Raw genomic sequence first — 17,619 nt, forward strand, 5'->3', positions numbered from 1 at the left:
TAACTGACGACAACGAGTCTTTGTGGATGCACACAACACATGCTTTCAGAAAACATAATGTTTGATTGTTGACTGTCTCTCTTAGCACATCAGACAATAGATGTTCTTCGGATTAAAGTCCTAGAGCATTTATAGCAAGGAAGTGATCCAGAGGCAAGGAATCTGAACTCTTGCCATTACAACCAAACCATCCACAAAGCTATTTAACAATGAAGATGCTCATAGAAAATCAAAAAGAGACAATTCAATTTGTGTGTATATGAAGGCAGTCAGAGGGACAGACCAATGATCAAACTGCTACTTGTACAAAGAAAAACTACAGAATAACTCCATGCACCTCACAGCAAAGCCCAACAAGATCCATGACACAAACACAGCTTCATCAAAGCAGTCAAAGCATGCCTGATTTATGCCTTATTTAGTCATCTGACAGTCAGATGAAACGTTCACTGTATTACACAATACTGGTAATTAGAACAAGAAATTCATTTACACATGTCTATGGTTTAAACATCGCTTTGTTCTACATCTTTACTACAGCATTCCACTTTAATTCCAGGTGGAGAGCTTATGTTTCAAGCACCAGATGTGAACAGTGCAGACACAAGCGTCACAAAGGAGGGAAAATAATCACATTCAATGCAAGACTGAAAAGTAAGACCATATCAGAGGGTTTGCTGGAATAGTTTAAGGGGTTCAGGTCCTACCTGATGCACTGAATTGACTGCTGCCAAGTGTAGTGGGCCTGTTTTTCCCTCCGCTTACAGGTGGAGAGAACATCTGCAAGGAAGAATATGGACCTGCAATCAGACTTTACAGTGTAAAAGCAACCGTTCACATTATCAGATGTAACCACCCTGAAAGCTGCTCATGCTTGTCAAAAATCAAGGATAGTTTGTAAAATCGTGTTAGTCGTCACTAATATGCATAGATCAATTAGTCATGCTTTATTTAGCCCACTATATCCTCACACATCTAAACCCTCAGAGCTGCATGGCACCAGGAGGTAAAAAGAGCAAAAAATCCATCATACCGCACTAAAATCCAGCAGGTCACTTAATTCCTTGTCTGTTCCAAGAGCGGCAATCCGCTGCTGAGGATTCATCCTGGCGATCTAGAAACCTGGAGAAAACACAGTCCATCAGGCCACATCGCTGCCGCTTTATTCAACAGCGGGGACGAGCGCCACAGGAAATGACCAATGCCACGAGAGGTGTTTGTTGTGGATGCCGAATAAAAACCATCACTGTGAACTTGACAGTTTGGCCACGTTATAATTTACCAAATGGCGCAAACATGTAGTTCGAACGGCTTTAGTGTTGTTCTCCGCTGCGTTGATTAGAAAGAGATGGGGTGGAAGCGCTCAGAATGGATGGCACAGCATGTGAAAAACAGGACCTGCAGCATCGCATTCACAGCATTAACAATATTTCCCTGTGATAACACCGCTCACTACTGGTAAGATATTTACTGTTGATTAGACCGCCGCTGACCATGTTAATGTCAATGATTTGTGAGGCAGGTTTCACAAGCATAACGATGGTTAACATTAGCCGAGGCACCTAACGTCACTTTGCTAGCTGGCTAATGCTAGCTGCAGTTACTGATTCATATGGCTTGACAAGAGCGAGAGCCGCAACCAGCTGCAGCGGTTTTAGTCAATGTGGACAGTAGTGCGGACAAGCCGTACTGACGGGTAAAACATACATTAGATAATGGTTGAAAATAAGTAGCATGGACAAACCAATATTACAAATGACACTCTCAATCCCCAACAGCTCTAGAATACAAAACGCAATGATGGTCTTTCTCAACTCCCAACTTCTTTCACAGGTCCGAAAGCTTTTGGTAAACTCCCACTGATATTTTACCTTTTTCCGATTAAAATCCCGACTAGGGTGATCTGGTGAAGACTCGCTGTCTTGTAATACGCCTCAAAAGAGCGAAATATTGGTTTAAACGGCTATACCTGGTAAAATATCCTCTCTATATATCAGTTACGAGTTTCCCTTAGGCAGACATTTTTGCTTTGCGAACGCCTCAGCACCACGATGACACTGGTTATTGTATCCCTCCGCCGAGCACAGTGACATGATGGTCCCACACAGCGGCAGATGCTGCGGGAGGCAGCGCAGGCTAGCGTGGCTCACACCGGTGCACCACGTGTTTATCTCTGCTTTAGTAGCGCTAAAGGTGCATTTAATAGATTCTACTAGACTTCAGCATCACAAAAATCTGTCAGTTTGAATGCCCGAAGACCGCACAGTCTATTGACTTTAAATAAGTTTTATTCAAAACTTTGTTTTGTTCTCTGTTATATTCTTAAAACACTGTTTGCAGCTTTTCTCACAAAGCTGTTTCCTTCATGTTGGCAAAATAAATACATATAAGTATGCAAATAAACTAAACCATTTCATGCAACAGAGGGACGTAAGCAAGGCTGGATTCCAACCCGGCAACCCGGTGTCCAACTGCCGGCAGAGGCCCTCAAAACCCCACATTCATTGCATGTCAGTTAAATTTTGTAATTTGATTTATTGTAAATTTGTAAGGGGGTCTACAGCTGTTAGGAAATAGCAGCTGCAGCATTATATATTATATTATATTATATTATATTTATTACCTAATTTTGCTGTGCCTTGTAGTTGTTACTCCACTAATTATCAAGTATAGGAGTAGTGGGAAACTTGGGGGTGACAGAGGACATACATGCTTTACAGAGGGCGGTAAGGTACGGCTGTCAGCATAGGGCCCAATGACAATGGCCCAGGGCCCCTTTAATGGTTAGTCTGGCCATTGATGTCAGCCTATTCCTGTGGTGGAAACACTGCTAACTTATTCTCATAATTCTGCCTCATTCAGTATTTGTAATTTGAGTAACATGTTGAAACAGATGTACAGTTAATAATAATATAATAAATCATCCTTTGTTGTTTCAGGGAGTGTATTTTTGACAGATGTTTTCAATCCAAGTAACTTTTGTGTTAGGTGATTTTAAGCCTTACTTCGCTTTTACTCCACTAGACCACAGCATTAAGTTTCTTGATTGTAATAACATATTAGATGCTTTAATGGCTGGCATTTTTGTAGGAATAGCCATTACTTGCATTTGCATTCTGTCGGTTAATTGCAGGTGGGTCTGCTTTTCTTGTGAAAATATAAAATCTGTGTATCCATTCATGGGAAATTATGTGACATTGTGTGACACAGATGTCGGTGGCTGCAAAATTTTTATGTAGCCAAGCCAATGAAGTACAATTAAAAATGTTTATCTTGCAAACTATTTTATTGTAAAATATGTGAACATTGTTGATTTTTTGCTTTTAGGGAGACAGATATTATACCTCACAGGTTTGTTGAGGTAATGTACATTATTTTTGGCAGAAGCTTGCCAGTCATGTATTTCGTTCAAGAACGAATCTGACACTGTTATTTCAAATGACATCATTCCACTATTATGACACAAAAATAACAATTTTTGCTTTGAAGGGTACATTTTACCTTGATAAGAATGAAATTCTGTAAACCCCCTTTTCTTTCAGAAATTCAGTCTCTTTTCTTATGAAAAACCACAAACACTCCCCGTTTCTGTCTCAGTACACAGCATTAACTCATGCAAAACCTTCATACTTTTTACTGTATCTATTTGTTTTTGAGGTGTTTTTTAAATTCATTTCAACCTATTTTTATTTGATTTGTTGTTTTGTCTACTGTATTATCTTTTGTTGGAACATCTTTTGGTTTTGTGCAGTTTTGTGCAATTTGTTACGTCTTGTATACCGTATTGAATGTTTTGAATTATAATTGCAGACCAGAAGGACTGTTTGATGAAAGTTTCTGCAATTGTGACAAATTTTTTGTTGTTTTCTTAACTTCAGTCGACGTTATGCTTTTATTATGAAGAGTTCAGACCAGAAGTGCTGTTGCTGTTGGCGGAAATCAGGCAGGCATTTGAAAACAAGCCAGCTTACTGTAAGTTGTTATGAGTATGATTATTAGCTCTATGTAAAGAAATTAAGACTGACGAGGCATTTAACTCATGGCAAAAGAACGGGCGAAAACAACACAACCCTCTGATATTAGTCAGACTTCAGCCCCAGTGGCAAAGAAATCGAAACCAGTCCATAGATCTGAAGAAGGTCTGAGAGCAAGAAAAGAGAGCGACCGTCTGCGAGTGAAAACAAGGATAAACATATCTTATAGCTTTACAAGATGGAGAAAGTTAAAAGAAGAAAAGAATCTACGAACTGATGGAGACGTCGCCAACTATCTCTTGAACTTGTAAGTATCGTGTGAAAGCCCTGTAGGTCATGTTTCTGACTAATAACATCATTGCGTGACCTCGACTGTAATAAAGGCACAATCTGTAACATTTACTCATTAAAATGTCCTAAAAACGAATATACTTGTGTTATATACATTGTTGAGTTGTGTACTTATAGTATCGTAAATTTTTCCAACAATGTTCAAAACCAGATAAATCCGGATTTTTTTTCAAGGTAACGGTGCGTTTCATTTGGTCACCTGTCAAATTGTCATTTGACTGACAAATACACTTTGTCATCGAAGCTCACATAGCACGCTGGGTTAAACATAGAACAGTTAGCTGTAAGAAATAAACATACAGAAAGGGGGAAAGTACATCTTCATCACATAAGTTGTGAATCTCTGCTTTAAAATGCATATTTAAATGTAAATACATATGTAAATGGTTAATTTAAAACAGGAATCACAGAAAATTGCTAAAGTTTCCAATAGAAGCGATCTGCTCCACATGACAGCTCAGTTAATCTACAGGTCTGTTCAGGGCCAACATCATGGTTTTTATTGTCAGCTTTGACAGCTGGCTTTACAAAGCTAAAACGTGGCAGTGCCAAATGCAAATTAACACAGTTGACAGAAATATTTAGTTTGCAGAATCACGGTAGCGTATTAAATTTTTTTAATGCTCTTAAGAACCAGTGTAAAAGACAGTACAGTCCTTGCACTGTGTGGGAACTACTTTTTCCTCCGTGCTGGTGAGAAACCAGACAAGAGGACTGCAATAAACTTGGGCTGAAATTTACTATGGCTGTGGCTTGTGGATGTCCAACATGTGTTATTAGTGACAATATTAATGTCTTCTAGAAGTCTGCTACAAATTTTACTTCTCACTACCTCTAGTAACTGCTTTGTGAATTTGTTATTTGTGGTTTAACATGCATTTCAGGTGGTTTAATAATTTAAGTAGCATTGCATAGAGGCTTAAAAAGCTCTACTTTACTCCAGTGTGTCACAAATCCAGATTTTCTTCCTTCAAGATTTAATAAAAATATATGCACATTCAGCATGAAGTTATAGAACAGACAATAGACAATTACAACAGAGTATTATTATTGTGTTTACTGATAATTATCATGTAACCTGTATGCCAGTATTTGTATAATAACTGTAAAGTTGACATGATGGATAGATCGATAGATGTTCAAATGATCAGATATTTAGGTATTTGACACATTCAGATTCTGTGTAAAAAGATGAGGTTGAGTGGTTTATAAACCTAACTGCAGGTCAGGTGTGGGAGTTCAGGGTATTCTCATAGCATATTTGTTCTTATACAGTTACATGAAGTGAAAGAGGAGTTTGACTGAAACTTTTGACTGAAAAAGGGAACAAACTTGAAACTGAAAACAAAGAACATAAGTGTGTGAACAAGGCATAGGTGGTGGATGAGTTTGTACACAATTAACAAGAGTGACTTGCTCAACAATCAGCATAACAAACTGTCGAAACACAACCCAAGTTAAATTTTGTTGCAGGTCAAGGAATGCGAATCAAATTTATTATGTAAATAAATACAGATCCAGAATGAAACACTTAAACCAGAACAAAAACCATGTGTGAACCTTTCGAGAAATAAGTGGGGTGTTTTGAGCATCACTAGGGGTTGCCCCTCCTATCTTATCCAGATGTTTTAATGAATGAGGCCTGTTACACTTACAGGAGCTTCAGTAAACTGAGTCCCAGAACCACCAACACTTTTGGCATATTCAGACTGCACAGCTCGTACTTACATGCAGACCTGCAGCCAAAATATTTCAGTCAGTATTTTCAAGACTGAAGTATCAAACTCAAAGAGTAAAGATCCCAAGAAAAAAGCCAGTGGACACTGCAGCAACTTCAATTGTGGAGGTTAGAGGAGAAATATGTGGGATTTCCATGTCCTTTAACTTAAAGCCATACAAAATCCCACTCAATAAAAAAAAACCCACTGAACATAGTTTCTACAAGCGAATCTGCAGACTCAACTATGATATGCTGACATTCAGTTTATAGTGCAACACTGACTGTCAGCCTATTTAGATGATGAACATGTTGAACTTCTACATTAAAACCTAAAAGTCATGCAAGATGAAATAATTTGTTGTCTAAGGCACGTTTTCTCACGTGCTGTAATGTGATTCCATGGGAAGCGCCTCTGCCCTGTATTATTAATTCCAGACTGCCACCTGTTGGTCAAACTCAGATCACACAAACTTCACCAGATGTTCTTTCCTAATGAAAACACTCAAATAAGCAAATGAAAAATGTTTGAACATAGGTTTGTTGTTTATTTCTAGATTTCAGAGATGTTTCTCAATTACGTGGTAGTTTTAGAAACATTTTAAACATAAAGGCCTATGTGTAGGAAGGCAGGCTTATATGGCTATTTTGGGCCTTCTTAAATATGTACTTGCACACTAATTCACCATATTAAAAAGTGCGCCGTATGGGGGGAGGGGCTTGGCAGTTTTTATCTACCTGTTAGAGGGGATTCATCTATTCACTGAGAAAACATTTTCCAACAGTTTTTGGTTAATCAGCTTTTCTTCCCAAAGGCAGGCAGCATTTATTGGTCTTTCAAATTCTGTTCCTGTTTGGTGGGTGTGATGGAGGTCAAAACAACATTTATATGAATGAAGGTAGAAACCTCTCAGTATAGCGGTCTGTATACTGAGCCTACAAAATTAACATGAAGTTGAATCAACACCTCTGAAAACCTTAAACAAAAACTGAACATTTTAATCCTCATGAAGGTAGGGTTTATATTTTTTGGAAGTACATGCTGCTCTGGTGTTCAAGTGCAGCCACATTCTCCACTGGACATAATGACTCTGAATTTTGTTGCATGTTCTTGTGCATGTGGTGTGAAATGCAGAATGCACACAGGCACAAAAACAATGGTCAACACTGAAGCAGCACAGACATCCAGACCCTAATATCTGGACTCTACCATTTCCTAAAATGCATCAAATAGTCTCTTTTTGTAGAACCCTTCCTGTCTGTTAACAGTCAACATATTTATAACATAACATATATATAACTCCATGGCCCCAGTTTTTTTTAGCAATGGCTTTCTGTCAAAAGATTGTATTCTCCAAGCCCAAAATGAGATAACCCTAATGACATCACTTGATTTCATTGAATTATTTTCTGATTTTATTTTTTGACCTGACAAAACTCCTCCAGAGCCACAGAAGACATCATGTAAATGTGAAGTTGATGTCAACCTACCTCTGTGTGTAGAATCAGTGAGGTGCCCCTTTATTTCTTTATCTACTCCCAATGACAGTCCACTGTTGTTATGTAAAACAAACACCAGGATCTGTCAACAGGTGTAAACAACACTTCAGAATAATGAAGATAATAAATACTATTTAACTCGGGTTTGTTTATTTAAAAAAGCAGCACTGTACAAATCCGTTTACCTGGACATCGACTATCCCTTTAGCTAGCTAGATAGTCGATAAGGACTTGGTCTAGTTTGCTGTTAGCTGCTGAGCCTGCTACGACGCTAAGCGAGGTGACGCCGCACTCATGAACAGGTAGTAAAATCTTTTTTATTGTATTCTTAAATGTACATTTAATATTCTTCCACATTTTGAATTGTGAGCTTGAAGGTACGTCTTTCACCTCAAAAAAGTAATTTGCCAAGATATTTTTCGCACGTCATCTTACCGGAAATTGTGAAATTCTTTCGGCCACATCTCAGTGGTGGAGGTCAGTTGTCATGGAAACGGTTCAGTTGTTATCACGTGATCAAGTATTTGTTGTACGTCTCAGTAACATGGGAAACCCTGTGATTTTTGTATTATGTGTCAGTAAAGTTTAGCATTTAAAATCGACACCGCAGAGTTAGGTGTGACTATCGTACCTGGCTTCTATCCATCCTCCTCCGCTCCACGAATTTTTTGCCGCTGAAAATCCTTGACTACTGCATTTCCCAGAATGCAAAGCGACAACGTCTTTACCCTCTTGTGTTTACGCTTAGCGGTCACGTTCACCAATTGCCAGAGCATACTGTTTGACACTGTACTACAGACAAGTCAGAAATGGTGGCAGTCGTCAGTGTATAATTCCTCGTTTATTTTACCCTGTGGCCAAATCTTGTCTGTGTAACGATGCCGGGGATGTGTTCTGTGCCGGGCTGTAAAGGCTACAAGAAGGCGAGGTCTCGGGGAGTCGTATTCCACTCTCTGCCTACAAGGGACCCGGGGCGATGCAGAAAGTGGTTAAAGGCCATACAGAACCCAAAATTTGACGAAAACACACCAGTAAGTAAATACGGCAACATTAGAGTCTGTAGCCAGCATTTTAAGACGGAAGATTACGAGCCGGACATACAGGCAGAACTTATGAAAACAACGCCCCGAAAAATCCTCAAGTCCAACGTAATTCCATCAGTGTTTTCTGGAAGACAGCAAGAAGATCTCAGTACTTCTCTGCCATCAGATGATATGAGACAAACAGAGGTAAATCAATTATTTTAACTATAAAGGGTGTGTTTCTGTAGATAATGTTGCCCAGAAATCCCAAACGTGTGTATAGTATTCAAGAGCAATTTTGCGTCTAGGAAGAGTGCAGTATGTCGGCCCTCCATGTGTTGAAAAGTCAGGCTTTTGTAGTATGTAGGAGAAAACTGAGGCTGAGAAGCATATTCCCTGTCTCTCCTGATGGGAAAATCCTACATCAGCCAGAATCCATTGCCAACGGTTTCCGCTGGGGGCGGTGTATGCGAAAGTAAAGAGGTGAAGTAACTATATCGCGGATAACTAGCTTACCAGGTTTAGCCTATAGCATTCCTGAATGAAGCGTTTGTTAATGTTCGAAACGTTTGGAGACAAAGTAAATTTACTCAGATACTGCACTTAAGTTTATTAAGTTAATTTTGAGGCATATTTACTTGAGTTTTGTGCTGCTTTATAATTCTAATTTCACTGCAATTCAGAGGCAAATATACTTTTTGCTTCACTATATTTATTTAATGACTTAAGATACTGGTTACCTTGCAGATTTAGTTTGAAGGTACAAAATATAATCAACAAATATATTATGATGGAATATAGAATAATATCAAATTTAGTGATTCCCGAAGGAAAATTCAGAAAACCTTTACCTGCTTCATCATTAAAGCAATGAACACATTAACACACTATTAATTTTAATCCTATAATATACTTTCTGAAATATCCTATTCTGCATAATGAATAATGAATGAATACTTTATTGATGCTACTACTTTTCTACTTTTACTTGAGTAAAAATGTAACTGCATGACTTTTATTTGTAACATTTTTTTTAAGCTGTGATATGCAGTGCATCATATGTACACAGAAGGTACAGAGACAGGAAATGAAACAACATGCTGCTGTCAGTCTAGCAATGATTAAGCACAGAGTCCAGCATAGAACAGAGTAAACAGCTCTCCATGTGTTGAGAGGCATGAAGGAGGAAGACAGTTCAAGCACCTCAAATAACAATCACTTTGACAAAACGATCAATACAGGGTGAGTGAAGAAGACATCCCACAGATAGAAACAAATGAAAGAGCAGAGTGAGTTTATTGATAATGACAATACTTGGAGTGATATTAAGTTTTCTTTGAGATCCAACATATTGATTTGAAATGTGTATGAGTGAAAAATATTGTTCTTGCAGCATTTTTTTTTAACATTTTGTTGCTCAATTAAAGCTTAACCATGGCATGTGACATGCTACTTCAGTACACTCAAGAACAAATATTTGTGGAAAAATACAGGTTTAACTCTGACTGTATTAGAAATTCATGAGGGGCCAAACTTGGCTGGGGGTTTTTTGTTGTTTTTTTGTTTTGTTTTGTTTTTTACTTGCTGTGAGCTGTTGATTCAAGTTGGCATAAGCAGCATGTGCCATTTGTTGTGTAATTTGTTCCAATGTGAAATTGGGTGGAAAATGACTGGCTACCAAGTGTGCTTCTATCAAAACTGTTTGGTTTGTTTTTTTAAATAAGGCGAAAGCTCCCAGTACAGCCGCCCATACCTCTACCTCAGTGGTTTCAAGTTCCAGCATGGACTGCATGTTGCAACGGGTCTCTGTGTTAACCTCAGTAAGTATGACGTAGTGCAGGCATGTTCCTAGTTTTTGATGTTTTGTTTTCATGTGGTTAATTTGTGTTATAACAGATGTGTAATTAGACAGCTATCCTCTTTTACAAGTCTTAATGTAGCCCTTGTTTTTAATCAGTGCCATTGGCTCAATGTTTTTAATCTAGGGTCCGAGTTTGTCGTCACAGGCTTCTTCCTTGGGTGTTCAAGTCACTGATGTGGATACTGCATCACTTTCTCCTTCCCTGACAATTCCTGTGAGTGTACCACATGACATTGAAAGACCTTTTCTGTGTAAAGGAGTAGAACATACACTCAAAAGTAATGTATTTTGGTATTGTGAACCCTGTACAGAAGAGTTGCTCACACAGTTACTCATTTTCAAATGTGACATCTGTCTCTGATATCCCAGATTGCCTCAGGATTTTCCAGCACTTCATCCCAGTCCCCTCCACCCGATGAACTTGGTGAAAGTTTGTGCAGTGTTGCATCTGTGGATCGTCTGAGTGAGCACTTCCACCAAGAGACCGAATTAAGCTTGACATCGAAGTCAAAATCCAATAATAACACAGAAAAAGACTTGAGTCAGTCAAAAACTATTGTGAATGACAGCTGCTTGATGGAGCTGTTTCAGAAATGTCAGACTTGTGGACAGCCCATAACCAAGAAGAAGGTGTCTCACTGTGGGGCACAGAAGAAGGTGAGGTGGAGCTGCCTTGGTGGACACAGGGGCATATGGATGTCATCGCCTCACCTTTGGGAGGCATTTCCTGAAATCCACCTTCTTTTGACTCTTTCCGTTCTTTTTTCTGGAGGCACCTTTTCACACTTTAAAAAGTGGGCCAAACACCTGCACCTGAATTTCATGGGGCATAAAACCTTTTTTGAAATTCAAAAGGCGTGCCTCAACCCAGAAATGAAACAGATGAACAGGACTGAGCAGGAAGGGATCTTTGCAAAGGGGGTACACCTACAGCCTGAAGGCACTCTTCTTCACATTGCAGGTGATGGTTGCTGTGATTCTCCTGGTTTTAGGGTCAGAACCTAAAACCAGAAAAAAAAATAATCAGACTTCAGCTTGTCTCTTCTTTTTTCAGGAGCTGGATACATAAAGTTGTGCAGGTTCAAGACTAAATGCCTGTTAATTCACAAAGGCAGAAATAATGCTCAAACTGTGTATTTGTGTCTACTTTATAAAAGGAGTGTGGTCCTATAACTCCACCACCAGTCAGTTGAGGGAGTTGTCTGACAGCCTGTTCATCTTATTGAATCCATGATTTTACCATTTTGGTGGTGTTTTTCTGTATTTTTCATGTCAGTCTTCTCTGCCATGAGAAGAAGAGCACACATTACTGAATGTTTTTTTTGTTTTTACTTTGAAGATCCTCTGAAGGAAATTAAGGCCAAGTCAAGGAGAAGAGAGAAGGGAGTTCTTTCGTCATGGTCAAGGTGAGGACGCATGTACAGGCTATATATTAACTATTAATGTAAAGTAATGATCAGCATGTTGTATAAAGTCATCTGTGGATGGTGAGGAATGTGGAAATCCAATAATGTTACTCAAGTGACATCAATCAGGAACCTGATGTTAGTTGGGAGACTTCAGTTTTGAAACGGAAAGCTTACCTTAGACTGGCCGTGGGCAGGGCCGCCCTAATAACCAGCAACTCTGGAGAAGCTAAGCTAGTTTTTCAGAGCTGTTAGCCTCTAGACTCTAGAGTAGGCATGTCCAAACTATTCCATAAAGGGCCGTGTGGCTGCAGGTTTTTGTTGCAACCAGTCACCTAAGAGGTCACCTAATTATCAGCAGAAGACTGAGATCAGCTGATTAAGTGAGTCAAGCCTTGTGTGTTCCTCCTTGGTTGGAATGAAAACCTGTAGCTACATGGCCCTTTATGCAATAGTTTAGACATGCCTGCTCTAGAGGCTAATGGTCATTCAGCTCTGCACCTCTAGACTTTTTAGTGATAATTCTGTTTGTCAATACACACGACCCACGACCCCACGATTTCATAGGATTTCAAAAATCTTTATATGATGTGTTTGGTATTAATTTAATAAAGTTTAATTTGCTCTTTTTATTTATGCCCATCATGCTTGTTACTTACGTTACTGTGTCTTTTTTTTCCAAATGTTGTACTATGTATACTCATCTACTAACACAAAATAATGTGGATAAAAAACATCAATAAAGGCATTTAAGTTTTTCTCTCCACAAAAAAATTGTGTGCCTTGATTTCCTGTTAACTTCATGCCTCTTACAACCACAAACAACAAATAACAACAAATGACTCATTTACCATATAAATATCGTTTAAACATTTCTTGGACAAGAAAAACATGGCTGACTGACTAAGAACAGCATACATAAAAGTACATCAACAAGTAAAGTATCTTTTAAAAATACTTTGTTACTGACCAGAACGGTAAAGTTGTGAATGGTTTTACATTCTAACTGAAGGGCAGCTAGTTTTCAAACTACAGATGATAAATATATGCCTACACATTACTAAATGTTCCTGTTTTTTTCAGCTCCAAGTAAACCTGTAGCACCATAATATTTTCCTTGTCATCGCTGCTCTCCAGCCACGCAGATCGTTTCAGTTTGATTTGGCATATAATCCGTACAATTTCTGTCATTTCTACAATTTTTGGAACAAGCATGAAAAATTGTATTTGAAAAACTTAGTTGCAGCACCTGCCTTCAATTACCCATTCAGACAAAAGCCACTAGGTCAACTTGAAACAAGCTGATCTGTAACTCAGGTGTTTGTCAAGCTAAGGGAAATTTGAATGCTTAACATTCCCAGATGATGATTTGTGTCTAATGACAAGGTTTCTTTTCACAGTTATGAAAAGAGATCCTCAATATTGCTGACCTCTACTGGCACGTGCATGCAAGAGCCCACTGCACAATCAAGTCTTGGACATGTCTCTTCCTCTGAAAGGTAAGCAGTCGCAAACTTGCCTTGTTTTTGGCTGGACCACAGCAAAAGTCTGAGTGAGTGATGAAGTTACACCATTGGCTAGTAAAGTGGTGGAATTGCTGGTTTTGTATTGTAACCCCAGATTCTATGAGTAGATGTGCAGCCCTCTAAGAGCCGTCACATTGGGTTTATCCCAGTGTGCAAACACAGGAGTGAAGGTTTTCTTTTGCGCACAGTCCCTTCACAGGTTCACACTTATGGTATATGATACCTGCACCATCTGGGCTCAGATCCCAAAACTTTTTTCTTCAGCTGACTTTGGTGGAGCCAGTGGGGCCTGACTCTTAGAGGGCTACACCTACATGGATGAAACATGGGGTTGCAATACATTACCAGTGATCTATGGTTGCATTGGCTTTGCCCTCAAAGAGTTATAGCCACTGGGATAAGGGCGATGCTGGATGTGGTTCGCACCTCACACATACCATAAGTACACAGTGCATAATAAAGATAAAATGATATAAGCTGTGCCATGGCCCTGTCTGAATGGTCAGGGTGATAGACTACACTCAACTCGTGTAACATACCTGCTGCTGTGAGAGTGAAGAGTTGATAATTACATATTGTAAGATTCCCAAAACATGAGCAGAGCAGAAGGGCAGATGAACTCACTGAGCCATGATGGTGTGAGAAGAGGGACATATCACATGGTATACATTAACATAGACTCACACACAATTAACTTATTATTGAGAGAACAGGCAGGAATGGCCGTTACGTGCAGTGGCAGTCCCAAAACCTTGTACTAAGAATACATTTATTGCCTCTCTTCAGTATCACTGTACATATGTCCATTCCTCTGAGGAGAGCTGTGGAAGACAAAGCTTTCAGAGTGGCCAAGAACTCCAGGCGGGGGGTCCTCCCCTGCTGCGACATATGCCCATGTGATAGTTTCACACTCTGCCAGTGAGCCAAGCGCTGTTTTGTCAGAGGCTTTCCCAGAGAATACTCTTTGAAACGCTGCTGTGTCTGTCTGCATGCCACGTAATGGGATAACACATGCACCATACAGAGGCCATGTGATGGTTCTTCCATCTCATGTCTGTGAGGGAAAGAAGCCTTCCAAGGAAGTAACTCTTGATCTGAACTAGATGGTTAGCCAGCACATTTCAAGTGATACCTGAGTCTTCTGATCACAACAGATAACTTCAGATTTAAAGCCTATGTTTGTAGTGCTGAGTTAAATTTTTGGCATACTGAACATACTGTATTCTATAAACAGTGCGACAGGAAACCAGGGACGTTGTCGTTGGTTTACGTCGGACCTGGACCACTGCAGGAACAGAATGTCCTTGTACGGCACTGTATTACTTTGCATGCTCTGGGTTTCTCTGTGGCTTTTTCATTGGCTCACATCATATTGTACAGCCATTCATGTGTCACACAAGACAATTAACGTCCATATATGATGTTGAACATCAGATTGAAGCTACACATATTTCATCAGAGGTGACCTGGCTCCAGCACAGCCTCGCATTGAGCTTTTTGAGAGTGTACATTCCAGGAGGTTTAAACGTCTTTCAGTACTGTATTGACTTTCCTAAGATATATTATCATGATCTTATTCAATGTCTCCACTGTAATTTGTCATTTTCAGTTTTGAGGAGATGGAGGTCACCATTGACGAGGACGAATACGACAGTGTGACGAACAGACTGTAATTTTACACTGGATTATACAGAATATATATCAGGTCTTAAATCTTGTGCCTCTGTGGCTCATTTGACTCGAGTATTAAATGTTATATTTTTTATCTGGTAGATCGGACTTGGATAGTGATATGGAAAATGTCGTAGAAACAACTGAGCTGAATGCTGCAGGAGCTGATGACAGCTGTGATGAAGACGTCTACGTACCAATAATCCCTCAGAGGTAACTACATATGTGTCTTTGATGAGGCTGTGTGTTGTTAGAAAACTATGTGTAGTTTGAATAAATTGAATATATGTAGAACACATTATTATATTGGAGTCATAAAGATTTAAAACTTGATCCTCAGCGTTGAGAATCTACTAATGTTTCCTGTTTTCTTCCACCTTTCACTCACCACTTTTTAGACTTACAGTTTGGAAGAAGTGTTATGTAAAAATGCTGAAAGAGAGTCAGTCTGTTGTTTTCTGTATCAGGTCCACAGCATCTGAACTTATACTGGAATGTGAAGAAGAGGAGCTGGAGCCATGGCAAAAACAAACTTCACATGTTCAGTTGAAGGATGAGGACGTCGGAGAGTCGAGTATGTCACACCAGATTCTTGAAGAATATGTTGGTGTTGAGGTTTTCTGAGGGTTTTTTTTTTATGTATTGTAACCCCATGTTTCATCCATCAAGTAACTGTTGAGTCAAAACACGTCATTTTTATGCATTTCAAAGTCACCTGCCACTGCTGCTTGAATATTGATACTTTATCATAATATTAATATTTTAATTGCATTTAAAAATATAAAGGGTGTTTCACAGATTGAGCTAGTGTACTAGCATGTCATCTAAAATGTTCATTTACAAAAGTTGACTTCCTGTTAAAATGCCAGATTTTGTGTTTTTCTATGTCCTTGCAGCAAATGACCAAACAGATGTTAAGCCGGAGCTTCTTCAGAGAAATGCAGCGAATACTTCAGCATTTAAGCTGAAAACACAAACTCAACAGCCTGTTGTCTTCAACAACCAAGTAATTGTATTATTAGAATTATTTTAGATGTAATAAATGACTTGGCAGGTGAAAAAAGTGCTGTAAATACCTTGTCGTGTGATGTAAAATTTAAATTGTTGATGCATGGTAATTGGTTTTTGTTGAAATATGGACTCTGTTTCTCTGTTTTTCAGGGCTTCATTGTGGCTTCTCCCCAGTTTACAAACAATAATGATTTTATTGGCTCTCTCGGGACGCCATGCAATGCTGGGAATTCATTTACAATAGTAGCAGGTAAAAGTGAGGTGTGGTAATGCCATTTTTTTTGTCTTTTATGAAGTCTGTCTTAAGTGTTTGTGTGTTGTTTTTCAGCTGCTCATCAGCAACTTTTCCAGAAAGCGGCTACAGCATCAGTAAAACCTGAGATCTGTGATATTGTTCATACCTCTGAGGTGCATCACCCTGTGTCCTTATCCAGTCTCCATAGTCCTGCAGCATCATCTAACCAACTGCAGCCAGACCAGTCCAGCTCAGAAGCTCTCCCTGTACCTTTGACTCTGCCTTTTTTTTCTGTACTTAAACTTGAATCAACTGGTACATCAAACAAACAACAATTTTAAATGCAGTTTGTCTCACAGTTACAGTCCACTTCAAAGGTACTGGTTTATTGTAATATTATGTTCAGTAAAATAAATTCTAAAAGCAAAAACATTTTCAGGTGCTTCATTGGCGGGGGGTTACTTTTGTGTAAATGGTTAACATCACATAACAGGATGGTATCACTCTATTGTGAGGCAAACGATCCCCCATTAAGGCGGGGTAGGGTGCAACCCTTGGGTGTCAACGACAGTCGTCTGCCTCGTTAGTGTCGCATTCTTGTCATTGGGAGCCTTGAGCCATGTGTGAATGGCTTTGTTGTTTATTTTCAGAGGCTAAATTTTTGAATCTCTTTGAAAGAGATGAAAGGAGCATTGTATGTGGAAGATAGGTGGTGTCTCAGACCTCCCCCTCTGTTCAGAGACGGTTTTTCAACCTTGACATGGATGGCTTCTCTCACCCCTCTTTTGAACCATCTGTCTTCTCTGTCCAGAATATGCACATTTTTATCCCCAAAGGAGTGTGCTTCCTCCTTGAGATGCAGGTAAACAGCTGAGTCTAGACCTGAAGAGTTAGTCCTTCTGTGTTGTGCCATGCGTCTGCTCAGTGGCTGTTTCCCCAAAATACAAGTCTGTGCATTCCTCACTGCACTGGGCTACATACACCAGATTGTTCTTCTGAGTATGAGGTGTCCGGTCTTTGGGGTGCACCAGCCTTTGTCTGAGAGTGTTCCCCGGTTTGAAATGTACCGGGATGTTGTGTTTGTTTCAAACATCACCCAAGACACCCAAGGGTTGCACCCTACCCCGCCTTAATTGGGGGATCGTTTGCCTCACAATAGAGTGATACCATCCTTGGTTTTGGGGGTTGGCCTCACTCAGAGGTTAAATGAACTTAACACCATTTCATTAGACTAGAGCTGTCCTATCTAGTCTGGAGCGCACTAGCTGAGAAAGCCTACTCGAATGAGAGGCGAAACGTCTTCCAAGACAACCTGACTAGTCCAGCTGCGAACGACTGAAGGCCC

The 17,619-nt window shown here is 39.5% G+C and overlaps 2 protein-coding genes across 10 annotated transcripts in view; one reads left to right on the forward strand and one right to left on the reverse strand.

Annotated features, from left to right (window-relative positions):
* The window catches only part of tcf12 (transcription factor 12), a 79,738-nt gene extending 77,719 nt beyond the window's left edge, over positions 1-2,019 (reverse strand). For 7 of the 8 annotated variants that reach the window (XM_041946448.1, XM_041946606.1, XM_041946292.1 and 4 more), the window contains exons 1-3: positions 1,872-2,019; positions 1,034-1,122; positions 708-780 (exon numbers count right to left, since the gene is read on the reverse strand). In XM_041946448.1, coding sequence (XP_041802382.1) covers positions 708-780; positions 1,034-1,105 — 145 coding nt within the window. In that variant the 5' untranslated portion in view covers positions 1,106-1,122; positions 1,872-2,019. The remainder of the gene's footprint in view (positions 1-707; positions 781-1,033; positions 1,123-1,871) is intronic. The other variant, XM_041946205.1, reaches the window with a different exon arrangement.
* A 1,947-nt stretch (positions 2,020-3,966) lies between these two features.
* On the forward strand, positions 3,967-16,674 carry LOC121607055. Of its 2 annotated transcripts, none has more exons than XM_041937725.1 (12): positions 3,967-4,281; positions 10,289-10,384; positions 10,550-10,639; positions 10,795-11,386; positions 11,765-11,831; positions 13,232-13,330; positions 14,967-15,026; positions 15,131-15,241; positions 15,496-15,602; positions 15,925-16,034; positions 16,190-16,289; positions 16,368-16,674. In XM_041937725.1, exons 2-12 carry the CDS (start codon positions 10,346-10,348, stop codon positions 16,613-16,615), a joined length of 1,623 nt encoding a protein of 540 aa, XP_041793659.1. In that variant the 5' UTR covers positions 3,967-4,281; positions 10,289-10,345; the 3' UTR covers positions 16,616-16,674. The 2 variants fall into 2 exon arrangements, with proteins under 2 accessions (XP_041793659.1, XP_041793651.1); XM_041937717.1 differs by lacking the exon at positions 3,967-4,281 and adding an exon at positions 8,336-8,771.
* The last annotated feature ends 945 nt before the right edge of the window (positions 16,675-17,619 follow it).

This window comes from Chelmon rostratus, chromosome 1 (assembly GCF_017976325.1).
Source record: "Chelmon rostratus isolate fCheRos1 chromosome 1, fCheRos1.pri, whole genome shotgun sequence".
NCBI lineage: Eukaryota > Metazoa > Chordata > Actinopteri > Chaetodontiformes > Chaetodontidae > Chelmon > Chelmon rostratus.

What these genes read in the sequence shown, in the direction of transcription:
- LOC121607055 (XM_041937717.1), top strand. Translation starts at nt 8,421, where the DNA reads ATGCCGGGGATGTGTTCTGTGCCGGGCTGTAAAGGCTACAAGAAGGCG. An exon ending in ATGATATGAGACAAACAGAG is followed by an intron (nt 8,772 to 10,288) that starts GTAAATCAATTA and finishes TTTTTAAATAAG; the next exon opens with GCGAAAGCTCCCAGTACAGC. An exon ending in CTCCTTCCCTGACAATTCCT is followed by an intron (nt 10,640 to 10,794) that starts GTGAGTGTACCA and finishes CTGATATCCCAG; the next exon opens with ATTGCCTCAGGATTTTCCAG.